The sequence below is a fragment of the Diadema antillarum genome, unplaced genomic scaffold (assembly GCF_040938485.1).
Source record: "Diadema antillarum isolate AM-2024a unplaced genomic scaffold, OU_Dant_1.0 scf00000143, whole genome shotgun sequence".
In the NCBI taxonomy this organism is placed as follows: domain Eukaryota; kingdom Metazoa; phylum Echinodermata; class Echinoidea; order Diadematoida; family Diadematidae; genus Diadema; species Diadema antillarum.
Window position 1 is genome coordinate 2,056,378 of NW_027271032.1, and position 27,552 is coordinate 2,083,929.

Genomic DNA, 27,552 nt, shown 5'->3' on the forward strand with positions numbered 1-27,552 from the left:
GCCTAGCATCGAATCAATCGTGTGGACATCGCTGGACGTACCATCCGTAGTATGTAATGCGACCGATCGAAAACTTTTAGGAGGAGAAAAGAAAACCATGTTGATACGGAGGAAGACAACCATGGATGAACATCGGATGTCGGGACAATTGGATTAAATCTTCATCATGTTTTCATGAAGTGGATATTTTGTGAGTTATGTGTCTTTTACACCGCGGGAAAACTGGAGGAGAAAGGTGCTTGCGATGGGTTGTGGGAGCGGCAAGTTAGCTCCCGACTCCCCGATTGTGGACAAGCACATCGACTGGGTGAAAACGGTGGAGACTGGCGGAGTACCGAACGGGTATAACACATCGGCCAAAGTAAGTCAGTACAACCGCATCAATAATGGAGAAAATAGACCACAGAAGAAGGCCCGGTGGAAGGTCAAGTTCGACCCCAGGGTCAACGCAAAATATGACATTAAGGCCCTTATCGGGACTGGCACGTACAGCCGAGTGGTACGAGTGGAGCACCGCTCCTCCAAGCAGCCCTACGCCATCAAGATGGTGGAGAAGAAGAGAGAGGGAAAGCAATTCTGGGAAGTGGAACTCAATATCTTGCGCCGAGTTAGGCACACCAACATCATACAACTCTTGGAAGTGTTCGACGGCAAGGACAGAATCTACATGATCATGGAACTAGCCACGGGTGGCGAGTTGTTCGATAGGATTGTAACGAGAGGGAATTTTACGGAACGAGATGCCACGTATGTTTTGCATATGGTTCTGGATGCTATTCGCTATTTGCATGGACTTGGCATCACGCATCGAGACATAAAACCTGAGAATCTCCTGTATTATCATCCAGGAAATGACTCTAAAATCATGATCACCGACTTTGGACTTGCAAGTTATCGTAGGACGACAGAAGGGCCGGAGAATAACATGATGAGGACAATATGTGGGACACCAGAGTACATTGCTCCTGAAATACTCTTGAGAAAGCCGTACAATCAGTCGGTTGACCTCTGGGCTATTGGTGTCGTGGCTTACATCCTTTTGAGTGGTCGCATGCCGTTTGACGACGACAACAGGACACGGTTATATCGAAAGATACTCAGGGCTAAATATTCCTTCACTGGCGACGTGAGTGAAGTTAATTATGTTTTCATCTATGTCTGACATTCCTTTTCCAGCTTCCTGCATCACCAAGATGTATATTTACTTACTGTACTGTTTTGTTTTGTTTTGTTTGTTTTGTTTTGTTTTGTTTGTTTTGCTTGTTTAGTTTTGTTTTCTATTTTTGCATAAGGATGTGCGTGGATGCATACATTTCATTGTACAGTGCTTTGTAGGTTGACTGACTTTGCTACATTTTTATCAAAATATCTGATAATCATAATATCTGAGCATTATAACGAGGCATATCATATAAGCACAAGGCAGTGCATGCTTTAATCAATGAATTATAGCTCTCAGTGATCCCAACCTCTAACTAACTTAAGTATCCTAAAAGAATCTCAGGTAAACAACAACAAATGAAACTTTAAGAAAACCTTCGTGCCAGGGGGGAAAATAATGGGGGGGGGGGGGGGGAGAGAAATTTGGAAGCATTACCTGGGTATGTGATGAACCCTCCTAGCATAATTTCTGTGAGTTTAAATGCAAATACCCAAGTAGGTGCATGTGGGAATTGTGAAATGTCATTCTACAACATTTTCATAGGGGTCTAGGGCAATTACCCCCTGGGCAATTACCCCGGACCCTTGCCCTGGCCCTAATCCTAATCCTAATCCTGAATCTAATCCTAACCCTAACCCAAACTCCTAACACTAAACCTAACCCTAACCCTAATCTTAACTCTAACCTTACCACTAACCAGTATTTAGCCGGGTGGTAATTGCCCTCTGGGGGTAATTGCCCGGATACGTTTCATAGAATTGGAGAGTTCATCCAGACCTGAAATGAGAAAGTTTCTCTCTTTTTACTGGACAGCAATTTATTAGCCGCCTTTGATATGCAACACTGACCTTCACTCAAACAAAGCTTCTCTAAGTTTCCCGAATATTACATGAAATGAAAATGAAAAGAGATTTGCACATCATTGATCTGTTTTACAATTAGCTGAGCAACAATGGCAGTTTTATAGAATGAAAGGTTGCACGTGCAGTCGCAAAATTATCAAACCAACTGTTTTATGATAGAGTAGATGTATTGTGCACAAACCAATGTGGAAATTGCAAGTTAATGTCACAGTCATATCACCTCAGGCAGTTAAGTTTTCATTCCGTGGTTGCAACCACTATCAGACAACTCAGTGAAAATGGGTAAACTTGGGGATTCTATTTCAATATTTTGATTTTTTTTTTTAAGTTTGATGACATTTTATTGATATCAACTGTGATAATGGAACAGTGAAATGATACAGCACTTAACAGTGCTTCAGTGAATTTATGCCACAGCAGAAAACTATGTGTAAGAAAGAGACACACCTCCCTGGCTTCAGTACATAAATTGTACATAATTATGCCTGTACATGTATGTATGGATCATAAACCAGACTTCAGTAGGCCCAAAACAGTATTTGCACTATTTAACAGTGAACAAAGATATTTTATTGTACAAAAGATCAACATCGGATGATAGCATGGCTGTGGTAATCATCCAGGTCCTATCTTTTTATGGCATTCTGAGTCATTCTAGATTTTATGCTGTGTAAACCATGAAGCAATAAAAGCATGAAGGCCATTGGTTAATAGAGGCCAAAGTTCTCTCCCCAGGCAATTGAAGACTTGGTAATCTGTCCTTGATGGCTGCCTTTTCAGTGTAAAACAGTTAACCATCACAAAGACAGGTGTTGCAGTGCATTTGTAATGACCTGTTCAACGCATATTATCACTTGTCTGAGTTCTGTGAACTCGTAGTGGAGCGAAACTTTATAACAAGTGGGCAGTGGGTATTCACTGCTGATCAATGTACCCAGCAGTGACCACAGCAGCATCCTCTTGAATTTGTAGTGGGAAATATTTTAATCTTCATGATGTGTTTCTGTTAAATGATATAATGACAATCTGACCATGATCTCTTGGACACACCATCATCCTAGATGCTGAGACAAGTGTCACATATATCTGGCATATAATACAATGTAGGAAGCGGGAGGCGGTCAGCAATCTTTTTCATCCTCAGTACGGGTGCCTTTGGGGAACGTCATGTCAAGAGATTAACAATCCGTAGATTAGCTTTTTGATTTACCATTAGAAAGGTGTAAATTGTACCTTCATTTCATGGAGAATATGGTCTCCTTTTGACTCGGAGTCACTTCAAAATTTTATCTTGAGCAAAATTAAGGATTTTTTCCCTCTTGTTTGTCTAAAATTGTCAATTCAAACCTTGTTTTTGCCATCAATATGTAGGCCACGTTAATATTGTAATGAAGGGTAACATGAATAAAAAGACAATTGATTTTTTTTTTTTTTTTTTTTTGGGGGGGGGGGGGGTCTTTAATGCCAAAATGAGCTACAGTTGTAAGCTGTCTGTGACATGCAAGTATTTCTCAGATGAAACTGTATAGTTCTGGTGTGAGTTAATAACCCAGTAAAGATAAGTGCTAAGCAAGCATTTGTAGGGGGAAACATTCTGGAATCAATTTGTAACAGGACTGTACTGCGGCAAACTACACTATTACATTTGTGATGTTCGGAAATGCACATTGCCAGTGCCACCTGTCCCTGTACAACTGGGATACAACACCGGCGTAGCACTGGGACAACTGGACAATGTGAATGCAGTACTGCCTGAGAAGTATTGGTGCTTGATTGGCGCTTATACTGGGTAAATTCACACCAGAACTCTACCATTTTCATCTGAGATACTTGCACATCTTACTCTTACTGGGCAAGAAGAATACATGATGAATATCGCTGTCTATTTCTCTCCGCCACTCCCCACCCCCCTTTGTTGACGTAAGTTAGCCACTGTTGTCTTTTAGGTAGCTTGTATTTGTGCAAAAAATTAATCTCACATTTTCCTGTCAAGAGATGTTCATAGGGCATACTACCTCAACAAATTTATCAGAGCACAGGAGTGTGCCATGTAGAACAAAAATTTAGACTGGCCTCGCCTATTTCTTTCAAGAGATATCGTAGACATGCAGCCAAGTCTTGCATTATGCAGTTTTGTGTGAACCCTTTCTTGTTCCCCCTTCTCCTCAACTTTGAATGTTTTGTGCATAGCTAGCTAGAAGTATAATCAAGCACCAGGGCTGCATCGAACAATGAGACATTCTGGTATGTTTTCCCTTTGTTAAACTCTCCTTCGTTGTCGGGAGAAATCTTATCTGGAAATAGTTTCACAGAGTCCTATTTTTTACCAGAATGGTGCCCCCTTCATCACTCCTACACATGCCCCCAAGGGCATGATTTCTTATTCTACCTGCTGTGTACAACTATTCATGGATTTCATTGCCGGTGCAAACAAAGTGAAATGACCATTAGCAAAATGTGACCAGGACAATTGATCATGTCCAAAGCTCAGTTACTTTCAGACAGTCAGGGGGAAGGAAGGGTGTTGTGTATTTGTCCAGGTTGCTCAGGAGGGGGCGGCAAGATCCCAAGGAGGAGAGCAGTTCCTTGGGGCATGGGATCTGCGTGGGGAACCAAATTCCACCGGTATTGTCCAATCGCCATTCAATTAGGTGGTACATACAACAGTTATGTATCCGTTGTTGTATGTGTGTATGTGAGTGTATCTACATGTAGGCCTATGTATTTATTGGAAGTATTCGGATGAGACAAACAACACACACAGGCAGAGAAAGTATGATGAGAAAATTGTGTTGATGACTCAAAGTCATAATTACTTTGTAAACTGACGAAGAGGAAGGAGGTTTGAGAGAGTTCTGTCCCACCTACCAGGTGAGGATTGAACAATTAAAGTGTGCTTTGTGCTTACAATATACATTAAAAAATGAAAGGCATGAAAGGTTGGAATGGATAAGACATCAATGGATTGCATAGGCCTATCATATAACGTTAGTTGTTTAATCACTAATCTACAGTGTATTCATGTAATGTTGGGGGATGCTCAAAATCACTGAACAAAAAGGAAAATCCAGAACCTATATCAGTCTTTTCTGATTATTGATTTCAAAGAATTTCAAAGAAATTACTGCAGTATTATAGGGCCTACATTGTAGGCCTACCTTTTAGTTAGCATGATGTGTGATTATGAACATATAAGTTACACTGTTTGTGATAGATGACTTCATTGCAAGCCATATGAGAAATTCCAATGCCTCGCCTTTGAATGATTGGTCAACCGTCAATTTGATCTTTCACCGTTAGGGTCACTTCACTGTGACCTCCAACTATAGGCCTAAACTTTAGCTACTAGGTCATTGCCAAGACCCAGAGAGAAGATGAAAGTGAAAGTAGAATACTAAGAGCCAAAAATCCTTTGATTCCCTCAAGGCAAGTGATGGCAGATTAGATGAAATACTTTTGGGTCACAAGACTGAACAGGAAATGGACATTACTAAAATAGAGTTTTGACTGAACGGCCACTGCTTATTTCAGAAAAATGACAGAAAAATGTTTAACAAAATGTGTGTTTATATTTTCATTCAGTTTTCAAAAAGGAAATTGATATTACAAGAGCAAGTAAGGTCAAGGTTTAGGTAAAGATTCTGGCAATTGCATTCTAGTTTCTACCAGGAGAATATTTTTTCAGTGAAGAAACAGAAGAACTGAGTGAAAGAGAAAGCATCATACACATGATCAGCATTCCTGTGAAGTCATGGATGGTCTTATCATTGTTGATTTTTCATGTGCTTTTAGGTGTAACGTAATTCTGTTAAATTTACAATAGTTGAGAACTGAACAGAGACATGCCTCCAAAGTTTAGCCCAAATTCTTCAAACATTGCCTACTTTCAAAGTTTTGTAGTAAAGATATTCATTTCTGTTGACTCTCCTGCTGATGCTGTCAAGGCATGGCTAAAGTATGTTTGTACCACCAAGGAGCTTTCCTTGGTACCACTCGCCAAAAACAGGCATTTGGGCAAGTGTCCTTTACGTTTCAACAGTGACTGTGTCCTATAGAGAGGGGGAACAGTTGCCCTAAGGCGAGCAGAAATGCCATGGGGTTTGTTGCTCTCTGCCTGTCAAAAGCAGTTTAATTTTATAATGAAACCCATTTATCCTTTGAGGACGCCTGGCATATGTATGCTTCTAAAGTACATTACAATGAATTTGAACACCTAAATATAAGCTCGAGAACTGTGAGGAAAAGAAAATAATGTGGATATCATGGTATGTGAAGTTTCAAGATATCAGTCAGTCTAATTTGAAATATGATATTTGAGTATATGCCCCTGTTGTGACATTGATCAACATCATCCCTGTGGTCTGTCTTGAGCTTTGTTAGATTTCTGCTTGTCAGTTTGTTCTCTGGATTACTCAAACACATACAATGTACCATTCAATGTAGGTACTGTTCTCATCAAACATTGTGATTGACATGTGGTAGAGAAGAAAGTGAATATGATGAAGGATTTGTTTATAGTGTTGTCCCACAAATAAAATGAAAAAGACAGTATAAAAACTGTAAATTCTTAGCACATAATCAGGACTAAATACCAAGCGATCAAAACAGAACTGTAAGAAGTTGACAAATAATGTATGGGCCCATTTATTAATTGGATTGATGTTATTTTGTACCAAATCAAATGCAGTTTTGATCTGGTAATAATCTAGGTAGGATGATGCATATAGAGAGCTGTTCATATATTTTTTGTGTGCAAACACAATGTTCAGCAGATGGATAAGTTCAAGTGAAAGTTCTTGCATCAAGTTGTTTTAGTCTGGTCAGGTGATGCCTCAATCCTGTTTAGAGTCTCGATAGAATGACCCTGTTGTTTCGAATGCTGTTCTTTGTATCTGACTCAATGGGCATAAATCACCATTTGACAGGCATTTAAGGGTCCAACTGCAGCCTACCTCTTCCCACCTCTGACATATATGACCTGCGTTACCATGGTAACCATAAAACAATGGCTGTCCTGCTGAGGTGAAAGTTGGCTCAGTGCCATTGTGTGGAAAGTTGTGAAGGAAAGGGAGCACAAGTAAAATAAGCATCCCATTGTTTGGTGGACCTTTGAGGTCATGTCGCCTGATTGTGATATACAGGTGTCTTACAGATATTTGCAAAGTTCCCTTTCCTACCAATCATCATGGCATTCTACATATTCTTCTGCATGATTTTTATGTCATTGTTTTGGCCTCTTTCTCTGATGCAGTAAAGGATTTCCATGTGCATTGTTTTTTCGACTTTATGGTTCCCATGTTCCCCCTGCCATGTTTTGAACACTTGTGCTTTGATGGGCTTCATAATCATAGCACAATAGCTCTCTTCAGGAAGGTTTCAAAGCGGGGGTCCTCTGAGTTTCAAGATTTGAAGTAGGCTACGTAGTTCTGTATGTGTGTGAATATGTGCACGGATGTATGTATGTGTGAATGTGAACAGATTACTTTGTTTTATCTATCTTGGAAGAATGCAGAATGCCACCACATATCATATTCTCAGTGGTGAATTGTTCAGGCCTAATTAATTATTTTATATCTTAAAATGGATTCATCACAGTTGTTTAAATTGTATAAATAAGAGAAAAGCATACAAACTGATGTTTGTTTCCTTGTTTAATTGTGTGTTGTTGTTTTTTTTAACCATTTTGGCCTTATTGTCAAAGCAGAATACATGCATGCAGTACATAGGTCTACTGGCTGTGGTATTCCAAAGCTGTGTGAGAGTCCATGTACTGTACTTAGGTGTTTTCTTCTTGTTTTTGTTTTATATTTGCCGCAAGGAGAATTCATTGCTTTTGCCTACTGTATAAACTCGTGAAGAGTTGTGCAGTAGGAAGCTTTTGCTGTCTTGGTCTTTACCATGGTACCCGCAACAATACTGAACAAGATGCCAGCGATATCTGGAACTGTTTGGTATTGAGGTAGAGGGTCAATCTCAAATTCCCAGTGCATCATGGGATGTCACAGTCATGTGGTGGTTTACAGTAAGTATGCTAGAATGAGATATGGATGGTCCTCCTTGCTGACCACATAGGCCTATCAGTTGTGGGATGGTCTCTGGTCAAGACACAAAGAAACCCTCTGTGCAAAGAGATTGTGTGCTTAGTTTGTGAACAAGTTAAAACTATCTGCATCCCCTTCTCCAGTAAACCCATCCATTCAGAGTTTGAATGCTCCTATTCTGCACATTTAAATGCCATTCAGAAGATAGCTGTCCAGCACTGAACCTTTTTTCATTGAATATCTGGTTGTGCTCCCTTCCCTCTAGCTCCCATTGGAAGGAGACGTCATTGTTTGATGACTTGCCCGTCTTTCACTTCCCTTCGGAAGGGATGAACGTGTACTCACGCTGGTCTGTATGTTCTTTCAACGACTATGAGTGTAGGGAAATTCAAATGTTTGTGACTGGGTAACTTGATGTGAAAAAGAACTGAGCCCTTTGTGCTTTAGTGTAAGGAAACATTGTGTTAAATGTGACATTTTTCCTTCCACGTACTGATTGCATGACGGTCAACACTAAATGCTTTGAACATGGGAAGAATATATATGTGAACTAAAAATAATATCACATTTGTCATTCATTGCTGTTATTTGAGGTGTTCATTTTATATAAACAGCCCAGATAACATTCAATTTTAAATAGAAATTAGTGTAGTTATTTGGATAGGTACAGTGATTATCTCTGGGATATATAGTTTGAAATTTTTGATACACCATTGATGTGCTAAAAATAAAGTGCTTTTTTTTTAAAGAAATTAAGAAGTAAACACGTTGGAGCTGTAGGAATAAAGCAAAAGATTGTTGAAAAGAAACTCCACAGATCTTTTTATTCTTTTATTCAACATGGAGATTACTGCACCAAACAATGATATCCCCAGGTATCAAATGATATGATTCATTTTATCGTAATGCAGTGATACTAAATCGTTCAGTAACTTCAGCAAGTTGTAATTGTCTTGCTATGATATACCAAAACATTTGCCAAGCTACATGCTTCTGAACAGGATATCAGTAAAGAAGAGTTTTAACTTTTTAGCTGTGGCACAGCAAGTACAGTATTATTCTTGATTTCAACTGTTGCTATTACTGCAAAGTTTATTTTTTGAAATTAAGTCTAATTTTAAAGTCAGAGTGTTAGTTATACTGTAATATATGTTTATCACCTCAATTTCACTTGATCTGGAAAAAATGTTTTAGAGAAAAAGAGATACAGAATAACATTTAGTTTTTCAATTGACAGAATAATGGACAGTTAATAAAAAAAAGATGCACACACACAACCAAAAATTGTATTACAGTTTGCAAGGAGCTTCTTTGAGGTTTTGATGAGGGAACGACCCCCCCCCCCCCCAAAAAAAAAAAAACACACAAAACAAACAAACAGACAAACAAAAGCACTCATATTACCAAGACATCTGCTATTGGTAGAGGTTCGATCTCTAAGAAATAATACTGTGATTTTATTTATTTTTTTGCAACACATGTACACTAGTTTGAACATTTTATGTGCAAAAACTAAATAAATACCCTTTCATAACATATGGCCCATGGCAACCCAATGCATACAGTGGTACTCCCTTGTAGCAAACCATACCTACAATCTGTACCTTCATATAGTTGTACATGTAGTGACTAAATAGATTATATTCTATAAAAGAATATGAAGTTGATCTTGTTTATCATTTGCCATATGATTCAGAAACGTCGTGAATAACGTTGGTACACGGGTCTGTTTAAATGTCCTTGCTTTCACTTTGAAAGCAGCATTAACAAACCTTCCATTGTGCCTCGGCCCAGGCCAATTCATGAATATTTAATGAGGTCTAAAAGTCTTTAGCCTGTGTTTTCACACAGCTATCAATCACACAAAAATATCTGGCTTTGAAAGTGTTTTTCTGTACACGTAGGTCTACGTGTTTGTTTGATGGCATGCCACAAACAAGCAATCAATAAGACAAAAACTAATTACATGCAGTATAGCCTGCACGTTACCCTTTCTTCACCAAAAACTCACTTATTTGATTCCAGAAAATTCGAGACAGATCTCTTGGAATGACTGGTTTATATTTCTTCCTTTGTTGAGTTACATCACAGAAATGGCTGAATAAAAAAAAGAAAAATCAATGTTGCATTTGTAGAACCCACATTTTTGTTGTATACACAAAGCCACAGAAACAATGTTTGCACATTGAATTGTCCTCTGTTTATTGGTATATTATTTGAGATAACATTGTTATGATATTTGTTTCTTGAATACAGACATATGGAATGTGTAGTTCTGTTGGTGATTTTGTTAAATTAATGACATGTTATATTCAGACACTATAGGCTGAAAATGAGGTGTAGTCTCCCTGCAATTTCATTTCAGAGTTGTTGCAGGTTGTTAGCGTGTATATAGTTTATATACAAAGTTTCAATAGAGATTTGACCGAAGACTAGCATAGGTGTGTTGGTGCTCCCCATTGCTATCCAGTGGGACACGTGATGTCATCATCCCATTGTGACATCAGATGCCAGAGGTCGTAGAGGAGTGTTATGCAGCTCATTTAAACTATAACGGTACGAGGGAACAAAGGTGGCGATCGATTCTATTGATTGACTTGGTTGCCTTTGTGGAGGAGACAGAATTGGGGCAATGTTTAGCTTTGTAGATGAATTAGGGACACAAGGGGGAAGAGGGAAGGGAAAGGGGATGGCCTTTTGGTGATTTAAAACATCAGTTATATTGATATGGCATGTCTACGTGTACACTCTAGTACATGAGACATACCTACTAGTGTATGAAATATTGTGAACATGGAGCAAACATGTAGCCATGGCAACCAGTATCTCATCTGCTCATGAGAGTTTCATATCCAGATAGGACTGTAGAAGATGAGCATGAAAGAGGTTTGTCACCAACAAGGTCAAACTTACACTGTATTTAGTACCAATATGTAACTTTTCATGTGGTGTTGCCTGTGTGGATTCTGTGTTACATCATTCACTTCAGCTGGAATTTCACCTTTGTGCAGGTCTATTGAAAGGTAATAGTCTGCGATTTCCAAGACATTATTGAATATCTCATTCAAGTGTGCAGTTTAACAGATCGCCACTCGATGAACAAGTCAAAACCAATGATGATGGAGTCTTTATCATTACTACATGAATAGGGGTGTTGTAATGGTTTTCTTTAGTAGTGGTCTGTTGGTTACATGAATGTGGCAACTCCTGCACAGTCCTCTTTCTTTTGGCTCTGAGTGCATAGAGATCAAAACATGTTTGCCCTATAGTTTTCTCATGATATTCTGATAGGTACATGGGAAAACAATATACTATGTTACATAGGCCCAGAAACCATCTCTTTCGACAGACTGTGAATCAGTAGAATGCCATACATTTTAATTGAAACAGATGATGACGACACATGTTTTGTCAGTCCTTCTAGGCTTCTCATAAATATCTGCATCGTACTTGATATGAATATTATTCACATGGCTGTTCTGTTCCTTTTTTGATATCTGGGTAATTTCACAGTTTTCAGCTGTCCAAGTCAATTCAAGTGCCAGAACTTGCATAGTCTTTTAATGAAGTTAGAAATCATCTTGCATTTCTGTAAGACAGGATCACTACCTCACACGTTAATGGAAAAAGAAAGAAACAAAACATTGCAAAACAACCTGTCAAAACCTGTTGTGACTATCAGCTCTTCAAGACTGGAAAACAAGTATTTTACATCCCCCATGTAAACATTTGTTACTCATAATAACTTCACTTTTTTTGGAGGGGGGGGGGATGACAGTCACCAACCCCCATTGTACAGAAATAAATTGCTTTTACAGTCCTTTAGGGAATTCTTCTGTGTAATCTCTGATGACAATTTTTCAGTGACAGCATTCAGGTTTCAAACACGTTAGGAACTACCGGATGAATTCATACCACTATCCTGTTAGAAAAAGAGTTTGAATCCCTCACCAGGGCTTCCATTATGTTGAGGTAGTTTAAACAAACCGTAGGTTTCTGGTTTTGTCAAAAGAGTAGTGGTTTCGATTGACTTTTGCTGCTGTTTACAGTTTGCCGACAAAGGTCTATATCCAGTCAATTTTCCCCTCTGTGCGGAGGTCGACAAATAGAAGATATTTTTCAATTTGCATGTTTTTCCAAACATTTGCGTTCGTACCAAGCAACCTTTCTTGCATCCTTTATCTCTTACTTCCTACTCAAAACACTTCAAACCTCTTCTCTTCGTCTCCTGCCATTGAAATTTGTCATCCGGGCAGACCCAAGTGAAAGTATGTCCTGCATCCCACACGGTCGAATTCAATTACCTGTCACTTAGTCAGCTTTGTTCAAACCAGAAATTATCCTTCATCTATCTGATATTGAGTTGATTTTTGCTTCTGTGAAATATGAAAATGCTCAATACAGAGTGAAAATACTCATCAAAGTGTTTTCCTTATGCAACTACATTTTTTCATGAAGCAAATATGTCCCAATGCCAGCAGTGGAAGACTGTACTTGTGTAGAGGGGGCGGCAGATGCCTCCATTAGCATAAGAGTGGGTCTGTTTGCGTTTGTGTCAGTGGATAGAGGTAGGCGCTGTGTGCCAGGAGGGTACCCACCCTTGGAGTTCTTCATCCCTGCTTCCAACAAGCAAACCATTATACCACCTCCCTGGTCCACTAGAGCCAATCCTAAAAGCACACACCAAATTGCAGACCTGAATGGCAGAAATTCAGTGCACCTGAAATACATGAGTCATTGTTGCATTTAAGCACAGGACTTGGTCTTCTTAAATGGTTCCTTGCTGTACAGGCAGAGAAAATGTATTTACACCATTTGTGAATACATGTTCATCATCTTTGATACTTTGCTGAAATATATACCATGGGTAAATGTACATACATTTGTAGATGATAGAGAGGCTCATCAAATTCATTACTAATGGAAGGCAGTGGGTAATTATCGGTATCAGATAGTCATGTGATGAAATGTCCCATGGGCAACACACACACACACATACACAAAAGCTACCTTTGTATTGTGATGTCAACATAACCTGTGTAAAACTTCACATGGAATGACACACAGTGTTATGCATTTCGGTTTAAATATATGCATGAAAGAACTGTGTTTTATGTTTCTTGGAAAACATAAAAGAATCTGATATTGACATTCATTAATCAAAATCTTAAAGAATTAATTGTTTCTGTCAATTTTTCATTGATATGAATGCAAAGAGAGGATTTACAATGAGCAACATCCCCAGACAAAAATTTTGGAGAATTAGAACTATGCTATTGCAACAAGGAGGCTTTTGCAACTGCAAAGAACTCATTTTTGCATGTATTTCTCAGTATGTATTATGCTAATTGAGGGGTTTTTTTCTCTTTTTTTTGGGGGGGGGGGGGATTCTAGAAATGCACACTTGAAGTAACTCCTAAACATGTGGCCAATCATGAACCCAAGATTTTTTTCAACTTAGTTTTGCTGAATTCCTTTTGCATGTCTGCAGTCAGAATGCCTCAACCACAAAAACATGGTTGAGATGGTTGGAGGTTATCTATGAATTTGTAAGTACTGTATACACTACCGGTATATATTTTGCAAATTGGGACTTTAAAAAAAATTTGCTAGTAGTTTGATGTATGATGGAGGACCACACTGACAGAATACGAAAGAAGTCATCACTTTTCAAGAGAATAATTGGCAATTTCTCACATGAGAGTTGTTATTTTCTGGTAATATGTGGCATACATGTGCAAACAGTATGCACTTCCACCATGGTGCATGCACATACTTTAGGTAGTTTCTTTTGCTTGTAGGCATAGTAGTACCAAGAGACAAGGGAATATAAAATGCTGTTAGCAGTTTGCTGTTGGGACAGATACTCATTTCAGAGTTTGGATATTTCATAACTCTGAACATGTTATTGTTTCAAAATGCATTTTAGATCAAATTGTTGGACAGACAAAAAAAAGAAATGCAGTTGTTTTCTCTCGTGAAAAAAAAAGAAATGCAGTTGTTTTCTCTTTTAAGAAAAAAAGGTAAGTGTTCATCCTCGTACTAATACATTCTAATACCAAGCATTTCCTGGATTTACATCTACCTTACTGTGAAAGTCAAAACTTGATGTAAGTGATTAAGATTTGTTTGTGTAAACTTGTACAGTTGAGATAACAATTAAGATGCTAATTTGGGAATAGGTATAACACACATCTTGATGGCATGATGCTTGATGTATTGGAAAAAAAATAATAAAATAATGAAAAAATAAGAACAAGTTTCATGTCTCAAAATTCTGCTTGTGAATGAATTACCTTGTTAATTGCAGAAGTTAGATTGTTGATTGGTTTAGAACACGTAAAGACTGAGCAGCCCTAAAATTGATGTATGGTTCGATGGTCTTAGAGCATGTCAGTGCTTGATCCAGTTCATCACATGCTGTAATGGTGCTTTAGACAGGTTGAACATGGACAAGAACTTGGACTTAAAACTGTCTGGACTTCTCATGTGGTAATGAATGTTTGACAATGCTGGTGGACAGGAAGATGTGTATACCAAGTACACATAGTATGTTGTGATCTGTTTCCTTGCTCCTTTTTCTTCACTTTCTTTTTTTTTTCTCCAAGAAAGTATGTGACACACCCAATTTTTTTGTTTTCTATTGAAAGTTTTTCGCTGACTTTTTTGAAAGCCCAGTTTGCCATTAGGCTTTTTTGACGAAAAGATTCTTCATCTCCAGCAGGCCACAGCCAGAGGGGGCGTGGAAATTTGCCTTTGTCTTTGTACATCCTCTGTGACAACTGTTTGGGTAAGCATGAACATTTGAGGGTATTCTCAGGCAGTATTCTTCCTCTGTTTGCTGGTTTCCAGGACCACTGATTCATCACCCGTCTCTCTCCCAGTCTCAGGAGTGAATGAATCCCTTCTTCTTAGGAGGAAAGGCTGGCAATTGGAGTTTGTGAGGGCTTTTATTCCCCTCCCTGATTCAAGTCTAGGTTAGACTTATTCATGTGTTGGTTGTATTTCTGGAGGATGTCTGTCCTGTACCCTGTTACATAAATAAATGCAATCAAAAATACATTGTAAGTCAGAAAATCAAGCATAAGTGAGGTATCGGCCAAGGAGAAAGTACTCAACGACTTATGTTTGATTTTCTGACCGATGTTTGATCTCAATGTTTATGCAACAGGGCCTTGGTTTATTGAAGTGTATGGTCATGGACATAATTTTCTAACTTTACCGCAACATTTATATGCAATGTGTATTTAAGATTTTTTTAAATTTTTATTATTGCACTCGTAAATGGGTGAATAAAAAGTGGAAAAAGGGAAGGTTCTAGTTTACCACTGTTTATATCTTTATCAATTCAATAAAAATTATTGTTTGTAGCCAGAGCTTGAATTTCTAATAACTGTAAAAGGAGTAATGTTCCCGTGAATTGTAATTTCACGAGAGCCAAGATTCGCAAAATTAAAATGCATTCAAAAGTTCTTGTCTACACTATAGGCCTGTGCGTTTAATGTGTCAACTTGCGACACTTTCATGCCATGAAAATATCGCGTTTTACAGTATTTGACAAATTATGATGAACGTAGATATATAGCATTGATAAAATAACACAATACATGATATAAGGAGAATTCCAAAAGAAAATTAGTTTTCATGGAAAGTACACATTCCATTAACTTGTTACTGACATGTTCAGGGTAATATTCCCCCTGCTTTCTGAAAGAGGTAAGTCAAGTGCTATTTCATTAAGCTGGAAAAGTGAAAATATTTTACAAGTTCTTTATATTCCCTTTATATCATTGTCCATAATGACATCAGTATAGTAGTCTCCTTATCCAGCAATAATGGCACTGAAGCTAAAAAAGTTCATAACTTTTGAATTACTGTACAACGAGGAATGTTCGTGTGCATTTGAATTTCGCGAGCCTCAAAATTCTTGAAATTAAAAAGTTCTTATCTACACAATATGCATTGGATGCCAGTGGCAATTTGCGAAAATTTCATGCTAATTCATGCCACGAATATATCATGTTTTACAGTATTGTAACTGTCTGATTTTCTGAAACTTTCACAAATGCGTTCTGCTAATATTGCTGCTTCACCCAATTCACATTCAAATATGGGCTTTGGTTTCCTTTAAAATGTATCATCAAAGTATCAAACGTGTCAGGACATTAGACTACCAGTAATTTGTGGAGATGACATTCAACATGAGTGAAGCAAGGGCCATGATATTCACACTTTTATCAGCTTCTTATTCATACCCATGTATGAATGTTGCTGTAAAACCAGAAATCTTCATGTAGGGCCTACATTTTAATTTCATGAATTTTGCAAGAGCCAAGATTTGTGAAATTAAATGCATGTGAAAGTTCTTGTCTACACTTTGCATGTTCATTGAATGCCATTGGCAATTAAAAAAAAAAAAAAAAGGCTGTCGGCTGCAAATCATAAAAATTTTTATGCAGTGACTATTTGTGGTTTTACATTCTGATGTTAATGTTCATCTTTGACAATGACATGTGAATGTTAGTGTTGCCTGGTAAACAGAATTTCAGCTTCCTGATACTCATTGCAGTGAGGTGATGGAAGTATGTGGGAATATGTACATGTACATGCACACTACAAGGAGTAGAAGATTGAGGATATGTAAGAGGATCTCTTCTCCGATACAATCACAATCCCGCACCCAATGTTCTGAAATCAATGTAGCAGCGATAGGTGCTCCACTCTTGACGCACAAGAAATATCATTCATTGTTCACCGCCACTAAAGAAATTACTTCTTTTCTTACGAACTTTCCCCCCCCCCCCCCCCCTATCCTTTTGGCAGAAGAAAGACTGCTTTTTGGTTGAACCTTGGGGCAGTGCACAACATGCGCCCGAATGGCCTTTGTTGAAGCATTACAAGCAGGCGAGGCGGTGCATTGAGAGTCCGCTGTTCAGGGATAACTTCTAAGGCTTACCTCTGCATGCATCGTACCCCTGAGTATCAGTCCTGCTCATGGGTCTCTGCATTCCTTGACTGACCACACAATTATTTAGTCTTCCACAGACATTCTCAATCCCCCCCCCTCCCCCACAACTGACCCACCGCAGTGTGAAAGCATGCTCGTTTGATGAATGTTTTCTTAATGATGATGATGATGGTAGCACCACCTATATTTTTTTTCTTACTCTCTCTCTCTCCTTTCTTTTCTCTTTGACCCCCAAACAGACACATAATTAAAGGAACATCACATGCTGTGTGCTGCGGGTGGTTATTAGGAATAATTGAGTTGATGATGATTAATGGTAGGACTGGAACAGGCTTCACTGAATTTTGTAGTCTACTTGATATGTGCAATATATTTGCTGTTTACATTACACGTAGGTTAAGCCTCTGCCGTATAGTTCCTTTGATCAAGAGAACTAATGAATTGTGAAAGCATGAATGGTGATGATACAAGATAGAGAACAGAGAGACCAGTAGAAGACAGAAAATTATACATATTAGGCCTACATCACTTGTACTTGAGATGTATTGTTTGCCTTTAAAACTGCAGAGTGAAGTGTGAAAAGTATATTCTCTTTATAGGGTCAAGTATTTGGAATGCATGAACAGAATTATGGGAGCTTAGACAAGGCAAAACATTCTAAATGCTCCCAAAAAAAGATCGAAAAGAAGTAGAACTTTTGATTACAACTAGACCTTCATGCTCAACTATGCTTTGTGAAGGAGACTCATTCTTCGCGTTGTGTATTGTTTTGGTGAAGAGGGTGAATGTTTTCCTTGACCAGACAGTGTGACTATGGCCAGTTTCACATTACCACAGGCTAGTATTCTTCACAAGCACTCAGTGATATCACAAAGGAGTGGTCTTTGGGTGCATTTACCAACTCACTCCTGCCATTGATTATCGTTCCCAAACAACTTTCAGATAGATTTTGGCAGTCAATAAATGCAAAACTGTTTTTGATTATTGCGTTAAAAATGCTTTTCACAACACCAATAAAAAAGTGAGATTGCAAAGGCGTTTGAGCCAGAAATGTGTTTCTGTGGAGTGCATGGTTCAATGCAAAGTTGTTTTGAAAAGCGTTTATAAAACTTTCGGACATGCCCATGCCAACCACTGTGAACTGCATCTCTCTGCTGCTCGGGTAAAACTGGGCAGCAGAGCTGTGCAGTGTCGAGGCCTCGCTCTCGACTCACAGAGATGAGAAATGTAAGAGCTTGAGAATGCGATCAAAAAGGCCTTTGCAAAAACATGTTTTGATAGTGGGCTTTGAAACATGTTTCAAACATGGGAAAGATGATAAACACATGAAGGATGTACTTCAACAATCCCTCACCCAAGCAATCCAAAATGACATTGCTCCTACCCTGTCTTACTCTTGAGTTATATGTCTCCCCTCTGTAGAAGCGTGGGACTTCCACGGAGAAGATAAGATGATTCCTGGCCTTCTTGGCTGTTTGGGTCCCAGAAGGCAATAAATCCAGGATCTCATAGTCATATCTAACCATCTCGCCTTCTTGGACCCAAGAAGTTGAGAAGATGAAGTCTTGAATCTGGCTTTCTTGCTCTCTTGAAAGCAAGAAAGCAAGAAGACGAGATCTTACATCTCATCTTCTTGCTCTTACGGATCTAAGAAGTCACAAAGACAAGATCTTGAATCTTGCCTTCTTGCTTTCTTGAAGAACAAGAGGTTGAAAAGACAAAATCTTACTTGCATCTTGCCTTCCATGACCCCCCCAAAAAGGTTGAGAAGGCAAGGAATCGTCTCATCTTCTTGGTGGCACTTACAAGGTTCCGTACCCCTTCTTCACTGTCTCCCACTCCCACCTTCTCCTCTTTCTATCCTCCGCCTTCTCTTTCTGTCACTGTCTGTCTGCTTCTCTCCCCCTCTCTGACACTCTCTCAAACTCTTCCTTTCTCTCCCATGTTACTCAAGAGAAGAGAGTGGTCACACCTCATGGCAGCCCCATTGGTGTGTTTTTTCGCTCCCCTTTCCATGGCTTCTATTGTTGTGATAATGTCACAAACACTGGACAGAAACAAGCAAGTCTGCATAACAACCTTTTCCCTCCTATATAACGTGCTGGTTGGAGAGAAAAAAGCCAAATCACAAAACACTGTCTATTGTTGTTGTTGTTCTTGTTAGTATCTGAGTCACAGAATGTTGCAGTTCACTGGATCTGGCTTGGCAAGAGTGGCTGAGGCTAATCCTAGGTTTTGCAGCAGGTCACCTGTAAAGTGAAATTGCATGGAAAGTTCACTCTGCTCATGTTGGCTGAGTTTAAGAAGAATAAAGTCAAACAAAATGTCAAAAAAGTGTTAAAAGAATTAAACAAATGATAAGGGAGATATGACATTCTAATGTTCAACATGTTCTTTGTATTGGCAAAAAGCAGGGATATGTAAGTCACAGTCATAAATTGTAATTAGACAAGGCAGTCACATCAATGTCAAAAAGTCTCATACCCCTGGTTTTAACGTTATGAATATTCCATCAACTGCAGCCAAAGTTACTATTGCTAAATCATTGCCACCATATACATTATTATTAGTTATTGTGAATAGTAGTTCCTCTTTCCAGGTCATTTTGGAACAGGATATTTATTGAACATTGGTAGGCAAACAAATGGTAGGGATGTGTAGGGCAGTCTCATCCTTACCAGGTCTGATTTTAGATTACCGTCTCCAATATCATTGCTCTGGAAAGAAAATGAAATTATGAAAACGAAGTGTCATAACTTTCTTCCTTTTTCTCCAATTCTGATGGAATTGGTATGGTCATAGTGATATGTAAGTCAAGTCAATTAAAGTTCTTACACCCTGTATTCTCATACTTCAAATGCATAAAGACAATATATATGATTAGTTTTTTTTGTTAGTTTTGGGACAATCTGAGTTTCTGAGGGAAGGATCTTCAGATAAATAAGGGAAATAATGGCTGTTTGGCCGCTTATCTTACATTCAACTACCGTCAGGTTTGATTCAAGGTGTTTATATCCTATAAAGAGCAGCCATGTTGCATGGCGACTACTATTCAAAGTTCCCTAATGACTACCGACTGACTCTTCCTTCGTAAGTCTGCGTATTGACAGTCCACACACAAGACAAGATAACAGCCGGTTTATCTCTTATGCCTCCAGCTAAATACACGCATTGGTAAAAAGACCACTTAATTCATTGATTTGAGGATTTGGATAAGAAAAAAAAGAAAGATTTTCAGTTATGTGTTTGGTGGACCATCCTGTGGAAATGAAGTTTCATTGATGGCAGGATTTCTTGTGTCAGGGTGAAGCAAAGTGGATATTGTGTTGTCATTTCCTAGATTGGATAGGGTTGTAATAATGTGTGAAACAGGGAGACTGACGTTTAAAACTCTTTGGTTTGCTTAATGAGATGCCGCAGAGATGAATGACTGTATTCTCAATTATCCCCAAATTGCCGGATTCCATCTTCTGTTCCTGAAACAACATTGTTTTCAAATGTGAAAAGTTTTTACTTAGATTTCAGTGTGATCTTTCATGAATCCCTGCCAATTTTTCAGAAGATGTAAAGTCTTATCAGTAATTACGATCAAGCTCTGGTTTCACAGTTTGATGGATTCTATTTACATTTTTAACTCTCCATTTTATTTTCAGAACCGGTTTACTATCAAAAAAGATGATTTTTTTTTACAGGATAATTCCCCACACTGTTGTATTAGCAAGTTTCAGGAAGGTACTGTTGTACATGGATGGAAATGAAGGTCCCACTGTTTTCATAAAGATCCATGATAAAAGTGTACATAACAGTATTCTGGCCAGTGTAATTAAATACAACATTGTATGAGTTTTTTCTTTCTGTAAACAAACAAGGTACTGGTATGAAGAGAAAATAAAAGGCTTAAAATGCCAGAGCTTGGTTTGCACTTGAAATATATTTCAATGTGGAGCGGAGAGAAACATCAAAGTTTTGTGTTTTTTTACAGAAATTCGGTGTGAAGGTGATTCCAAGATAGGAAGGGAGAGAGTGAAGAAAAAGCGGGAGTCATTCAAGCTGGGCTTTCTCATTATTTCATTTCGGTTCCTAGCATGTTGCGCACGTACACCAACATCTCCGTTCCAGGAAACAAAAACAATCGCTTCAATAGTTGCCTTGAAACAGCACGCCTCGTCAGTGAACCACCTCAGCCGTTTTCCTCCAGGATTTTTTTTTTTTTTTTTTTGGGGGGGGGGGGGGGGATCATGGGGAAACAAGGGAAACCCTCTCAGAACTACCATCTTTATTTGCTGTTGATGTCAACATCTCGCAAATAGGATGGGTTAATGTGCACATCATGACACAGGTTTGCTCATGGATGTGAGCAAGTATTTGCAGCATTAAATGCACCCTCATCTTGTCTATTACAATTTCCCCTTGAATCAAAATCATTACTCAGAGTTTTAGAACACTGGAATGGATCCATAGCATTATGAAAGATGTATGAAAAGAGGACTACTCCCTGAAATGATTGCCCCTTGCTTTGCACTCTGTTAACCCGCTGAACACTAGTCCCGAGTATACTTGAGCAGGTGTCTGTGTGACATGCGTGCTGATATAGCAAAATCAGCTCGTCCTCAAAGGGAAAATGCCCCAAGATCAGGCAAGTCTTGATTATTCAAAGAGCGTATGTCCAGAAATTCAAAAGGGTCCCCGAAAACCCTCTCGCTGGTGGTTGTGATAAATGTTTGTTGAGATTGAATGAGTCTAACTCTTACAGAGAAAAGTCTTTTCCTCTGAAAATCTTTTCACTGGCAACCTCCTCCCACCCTCCCTTCCTGGCATCACACTGCAGTATCTCATTACAACCGGAGTTGATGGTGCTGTATTCTGTCAATCATCTCAAGTTCTAGTGTGGGGTTACTATCCTGTATACTTTAGGCACTGGCAAGACAACCAGAAGACAAGACTACTTCCAAAGACTTGTTAAAGATAGGCACTTACTCCCCCCAAACCAGTTTCTCAAGGGATGTACTGCTGTGCCATTGTAATTGGACTTCAGAAGAGATTAGTAGACGTGCTGAAAATATCTTTGTATGGGGTCACTGCTTTCTTCATCTGATTTCCTCCCGCTGCTTGTTGACAGCTGCATTTATGATGATGGTGCTGAGTAGATGTAGCTAAAAGGGAGGAAGCTCAATGTGCCTGAAATTGTTTTTGATCTAAATATATCCTTTGGAAAATGATGTAATGCTGTTGGGATGTTGAAAGAGCTGGAAGCATTCTGGTGATTGAAGATTCAGCAAAGTCCAGCTTCCAGAGAGGCAAAATGATAATTCAGTCATGTGCATGTTGATGGAGTGTGCAATTTGGGAATGACAGGTTTTATAGTTGTGTATTGCGTGTTCTCTTGAGGAATTAAAAGGCATATTGGATTCTTGATTCAAGCTTATGCTCACTTTAAAAACTTACCTTCCCCACAACCTTGTGCTTCAAGGTCTGTAACAAGTTTTTGCCTCTGTGACAGTTGATGAATGGGGTTGGGAGATGATATACTTGTGATACCCCCACAATAACTCAAGAGTAAATTTCTCTATACCATTTATCACGAGTGGGGGCAGACTTGAATTTCATGGTGTGTAGAAAGTTGACAGATCTTATCAGGACATGCAGAGCCATTTTAAACTTAGGGTCACACTTGAGAGCGTAGGATGTAAATGACTCAGGTATATGGGATTTTTTTTTTTTTTTTTGGGGGGGGGGGGGGTAGGGGGTTGTGAAACATTTTGTGGTGATAAGTTGGCTCCCCGCCCTGCCTCTGTGTGCCCTATGTTGTGGATATGAAACAGACACCCGGATTGCAACCCTTTGCTGATACTAGTCACTGGGGCTGGGGGTCAGGCACGGAGTGAGTGTCGGTCGTTGACTGACAACTCACTGCAGGGGATAAACATGGTATCGTTCATACCACTTAATAGCTACTTTGGCATTGTGCTGAAAAAATTGACAGTGAAAAGTTGGATACTCCTTTGGAAAATTTTGACTGTATTCAGTGCTTAAAGACTATTGCTTGGGGAACAAAACCATGACTTGGAATGGCATACCAATGAATGTAGGCTCATTAAGTCAATGTCTCTCTGTATTTTTCATGCCCAAGCTGTATTCTGGGCTCTTAGTTCATTGAATATTATGTTACTCTGTCAGTTCTTTTTTTGTGTGCGTACATCAAAAACTCTATTTGATGACATGAGTACCATTTTACAATAACTGAAACAGAATTTTGAATTTACATACTTCATAGCACAATGTGTGATGTGTAGAAGTTTTCCTCAATCACTTGTATGTTTATAGTCAGAAGTTGCTTGTGTTCAGTCATCACTTCTTGTATCTATACATGTAGGCCTATGTGTTTATTTATGCATGTGCTTAACGAATACAGAGATATTAAATGTCCATTTGTGACCCATTTGCAAGGTATACATGGGAGAAATCTTCAAGGACTTAAATCAGATGCTATTATCTTCTTTCAATATTGCAGCCATGGAAAGACGTCTCGTCGGCGGGCAAGGACTTCATCGACAAGCTGCTGGTCATCAACCCGGCGGAGAGACTGGGTGCTGTCCAGGCCCTGAAACACCCATGGATAGTGACCAATGCTGCCCAGTCCAGCCTGAAGAACCTGCAGCGCTCCATCAGCCAGAACTGGCTCAAGCACACGTCCACCCGCAGCCGGTCCAGTCGCTCGGCCCGCTCCACCCGTTCCAATCACTCCAACAAGTCTTCCAAGTCACTCAGGTCCAACAGGGGTCAGCGGGTCAAAGCCAAGGATCTAGACAAGCTGGTCAAGGAGATGAGGAAGGTAAAAATTCAAGTCAGAGATAATATTAAAGTTGACCCTCTGATTCATGACTTACATTACCATCATATGAAAGTATCATTGGCAACCAAAATATGCAGAAATCACCAGTTCTGAAACATTATCAATTCGGGTAAAGAGCAGGAAGACATGAGGAAACAAAAGGTGTGGTCAGTCACTTGTTACTATTCTTTTGGTATTTCTGCAAGTTCATGCATAAAAACATGTAGAAAAAGAGAGGAACTTTCACTTTTTGATCTTTGGGGGATGCTCTATGGCACACAGTTTCTCAAACAATAATTTCACCCAGATTGTATGTAGGTCCTATGCTGTTGTTGTATTTGTACTGAGTCTTATTTCTAAAATTCCTTCGATTATTACAAAAAGGGCAGATTTTCCATGATTGTATATGTCACATAAGGCCATACTTGTTCATAAATCGACAGAAAACCCTTTTTTTGCGCACAAACCGTACCACCTTTAAACAGTGGCTGTCAGTCAGTTGTTCCTGTTGCACCAAATATTTGCCAAGAACTCCCAACATTGGCCAACTACTCCTGATCCCCTCTGTCTTCAAGTATGTGACCCCTTGTCCAAGTTTCTATTCTGGGCACTTTTTGTCAGTTTAAGGGATTTGACTTTTGACTCTTCCTGGTGTTCCTGGGGAAACAGAAAATAGCAAACTGATGTTTATAGTTTATCAGCTTTTCACTGTGGTGAAAGCTGTGTGTGTGAGTGCATATGTTTTGGGGCAAAGTTAGGGGGAGTTATGGATATATGTTTGCTAAAAAACAATTTCATAGTAAAATGTACCTAAGGGAGCAAGCTGCTGAGAGAGGGGTAATGAAGTGGAAGTTGATGAAAAGAAGTCTGAACTTTGAGAAAAATGGGACAGAGAAGAAGTTAAAAATTGGACACTGTAAGAAAGTTGCTGATGTAGTTTTGAGACCAAGGTTATCTCAGCATCTTGGAGATAGACGAAAAAGACCCATCACAGTCTTGTGATGGTAATGTGAATGAATTTACTGTACTTCACGGGGTTCTTATTTTTGTGAATTTTGCTTTATTGCGAATTCAACAACACACAACAATGGTAACTCTGGTATGAATGCTATGTGCTGCTGTACACATACTAGTTAATAGTCAATAGCATAGGCCTTTCAAATGAAGCACACCAAATTTTTTCTTGCTTTCTTTTCTAAGGCAAGTCTCCTACAGATGAAGCTCTTTTGAATTAAAAGGCAGATAAGATTGAAATAAGATTTCGGTTCCCATGTGGAGTATCTTTGAGAGTGAATGTGTTCCATGTCTTGTGTTAAATTTATCAACTGTCCCATAATAATAATGATAATAATAATAATAATAATAATATACTTTTATAGCGCAACAGTCCATCAAAAGATGCTCATGGCGCCATGTGTGAAATATGTTTCAATACTCACCATCAAAAAGCAAAATAGCATTTGCCAATACCTTTGCGATGGCATTTCCCAAGTTTTTGCGTTTATCAACTTTGTCTAGACTTGATTGGGAGGACTTTATGTTCACTGTGCAGCTCTATATTGTGCATTTTGAATCAAGGTGTGGAGATGTGTTATAGTTGGCAGTGGTTTTAATAGTGTGGGTAGGTCCAAGTTATAAACTTGTTTCAAACGACTTTGCATTTATCAACTTTACAGAAATGAGGGTTAATGTGTTTCTGGCTCAAATGCATGTGCAGTTACACTTCAGCCTTTTTTTATTTGTTGGCATTTTGGACCTAATCCCATGATCAAAACAGCATTGTGTTTATCAACTGCCCAAAACTCATTGAAAGTTGTTTGGAAACCTGAATTCTGTGCCAGAAGTGAGTTAATGAATGTACCCGTACACAGTAACAGTGAGATGGCGGAATAATGTGGAGGAGGTGGTCTTATCCAGTGCAAGAGTAGTGATGTGTTCTAAAATTGGAGTTCTGATTACTAGCAGACAGGCCACATGAAGACTTGAATGATAAACAAGCACCTATTTAAGTAACGTAATTGTTCCTGCAACTGCCAGAACACTTCATGTGTACATTAGCCTGCTGATAAGTAGGAAAACAGATGGACCAGAATACACTATTATGACCTTTTCTTGTCTCTCCTTTTGTTCCTAATTCCCTCATTATCCCAATTTTGATGATAACTGGGGTTTGTTTTTCCTGCAAACCACGGAGAACTAATTCCCTCATCATTCCCATTTTGTTGATGACTGAGGTTTATTTTCCATACAAACCTCAGAGAACTTCCTGACTGACCAGTGAGGTGTTTTTGTTTATGTTAGCAAGAACAAAAGGACAGGAAGGGGTGGGGGTGACGGCGACAAGAGTGCTTGAGCACTGGAACCCAAAGTTTGTCCTGATCTGATGTCCTATGTGCCAAGGAATTAAAGGTCAATGCTCTAGGTCAAATGATAATCCTAGTAGCTTTGGACTATGGGAATTCTGCAGGATATTTTTTTTTCTCTTTCTGTTTAAGTTGTGTGTGTGTGTGTGTGTGTGTGTGTGTGTGTGTGTGTGTGAGAATGAGAGGGGAGAGAGGGAGAGGGGAGAGGGTTCATAGATTTGTGTTCCTCAAGTCTCTCATTTACAGCTGCACATGTGTTGTTGGCAACAGTAGGTGCATTCACTTTATTGAACTCCCATAGATTACAGTAAATACTGCCATATTTTGTTTGCACCATTCTTATTGGCAAAATACCGTGGTGATAGATACTGCAGTATATGTAGTTAATTTGTTACCATTCTCATTCACGAAATATTATGGTATTTCTGGCAAGAAACTTTGGTCACAGAAGGAAAAAGAAAAATATATTGCATGCCAGCTCACGGCAGCCCCCCGATTGTCACAATTTGCCTTCCCTACACTCTCTGTAAGTCACTTCCCTCCTCCGCTCTCTTCTTTCTCAGGACTTCTTTAGCCAAATAAAACAATGGTCCTTGCAAGGACTATATCCACATGATTTTGCCGCAAACCTCTTCTCCTCACACCATATGCCTATCTTACAATTACAAACTTTTCCATATGTTTGTAATAAATATAGCTTTGTGAAGTTTGTAATATGTTGCTTGTGGTTCCACATGAAAAAATGAGTTTCATCCCTGCTGTATCAGAACGTGTTTTTGAGAGTGATCCTTGTTGCTCTTCTCCCTACCCAGGAGACCAGGTCAGATGATGTGCGATACAGCAGTGGAGGGAGGCCTGATGCCCAAGAGAGGGCGCCATCCAAGTCAGGCATGTCTCAGCATCCAGCTGGCAAGTCCAGCACAAGTCCTCCGCCACTCCTGCCCAGCATCCAGGGAGGACCGTCCAGGACAATGACCCCCACGGACCACCCGCTTACAAGGCCAGGTGTGCTTCCTCCTTTGAACACACAGAGCATGTCGGCATCCACATCACCAAGGTGATTTTATGGAGTAGTGCTATGTGTCCGAATGTACTGCTTCAGACTGAGACTGTGATGGATGGCCTTTTTTATTTGTTACCAGACAACATCCAATGTTCTTCCACTTTTCGTGCCTTTACACATCCAGTGAAATAATTAAAGCAGTAGTGTTACTCTCATCAAGGGCTATGTGGTTAAAGTCATAATTTACCATTTGCAGATGAAACAAAAACCCAGCATTAGTGCTTCAAAATAGTTCTAAAATGTGAGTTAGGGCTAGAAAC

The 27,552-nt window shown here is 39.1% G+C and overlaps 1 protein-coding gene across 1 annotated transcript; it reads left to right on the forward strand.

Annotated features, from left to right (window-relative positions):
* Window positions 1-47: 47 nt before the first annotated feature.
* On the forward strand, window positions 48-27,552 carry LOC139721457 (serine/threonine-protein kinase H1 homolog). The gene is made up of 3 exons (XM_071632774.1): window positions 48-1,126; window positions 23,546-23,866; window positions 27,042-27,552. Exons 1-3 carry the CDS (start codon window positions 245-247, stop codon window positions 27,288-27,290), a joined length of 1,452 nt encoding a protein of 483 aa, XP_071488875.1. The 5' UTR covers window positions 48-244; the 3' UTR covers window positions 27,291-27,552.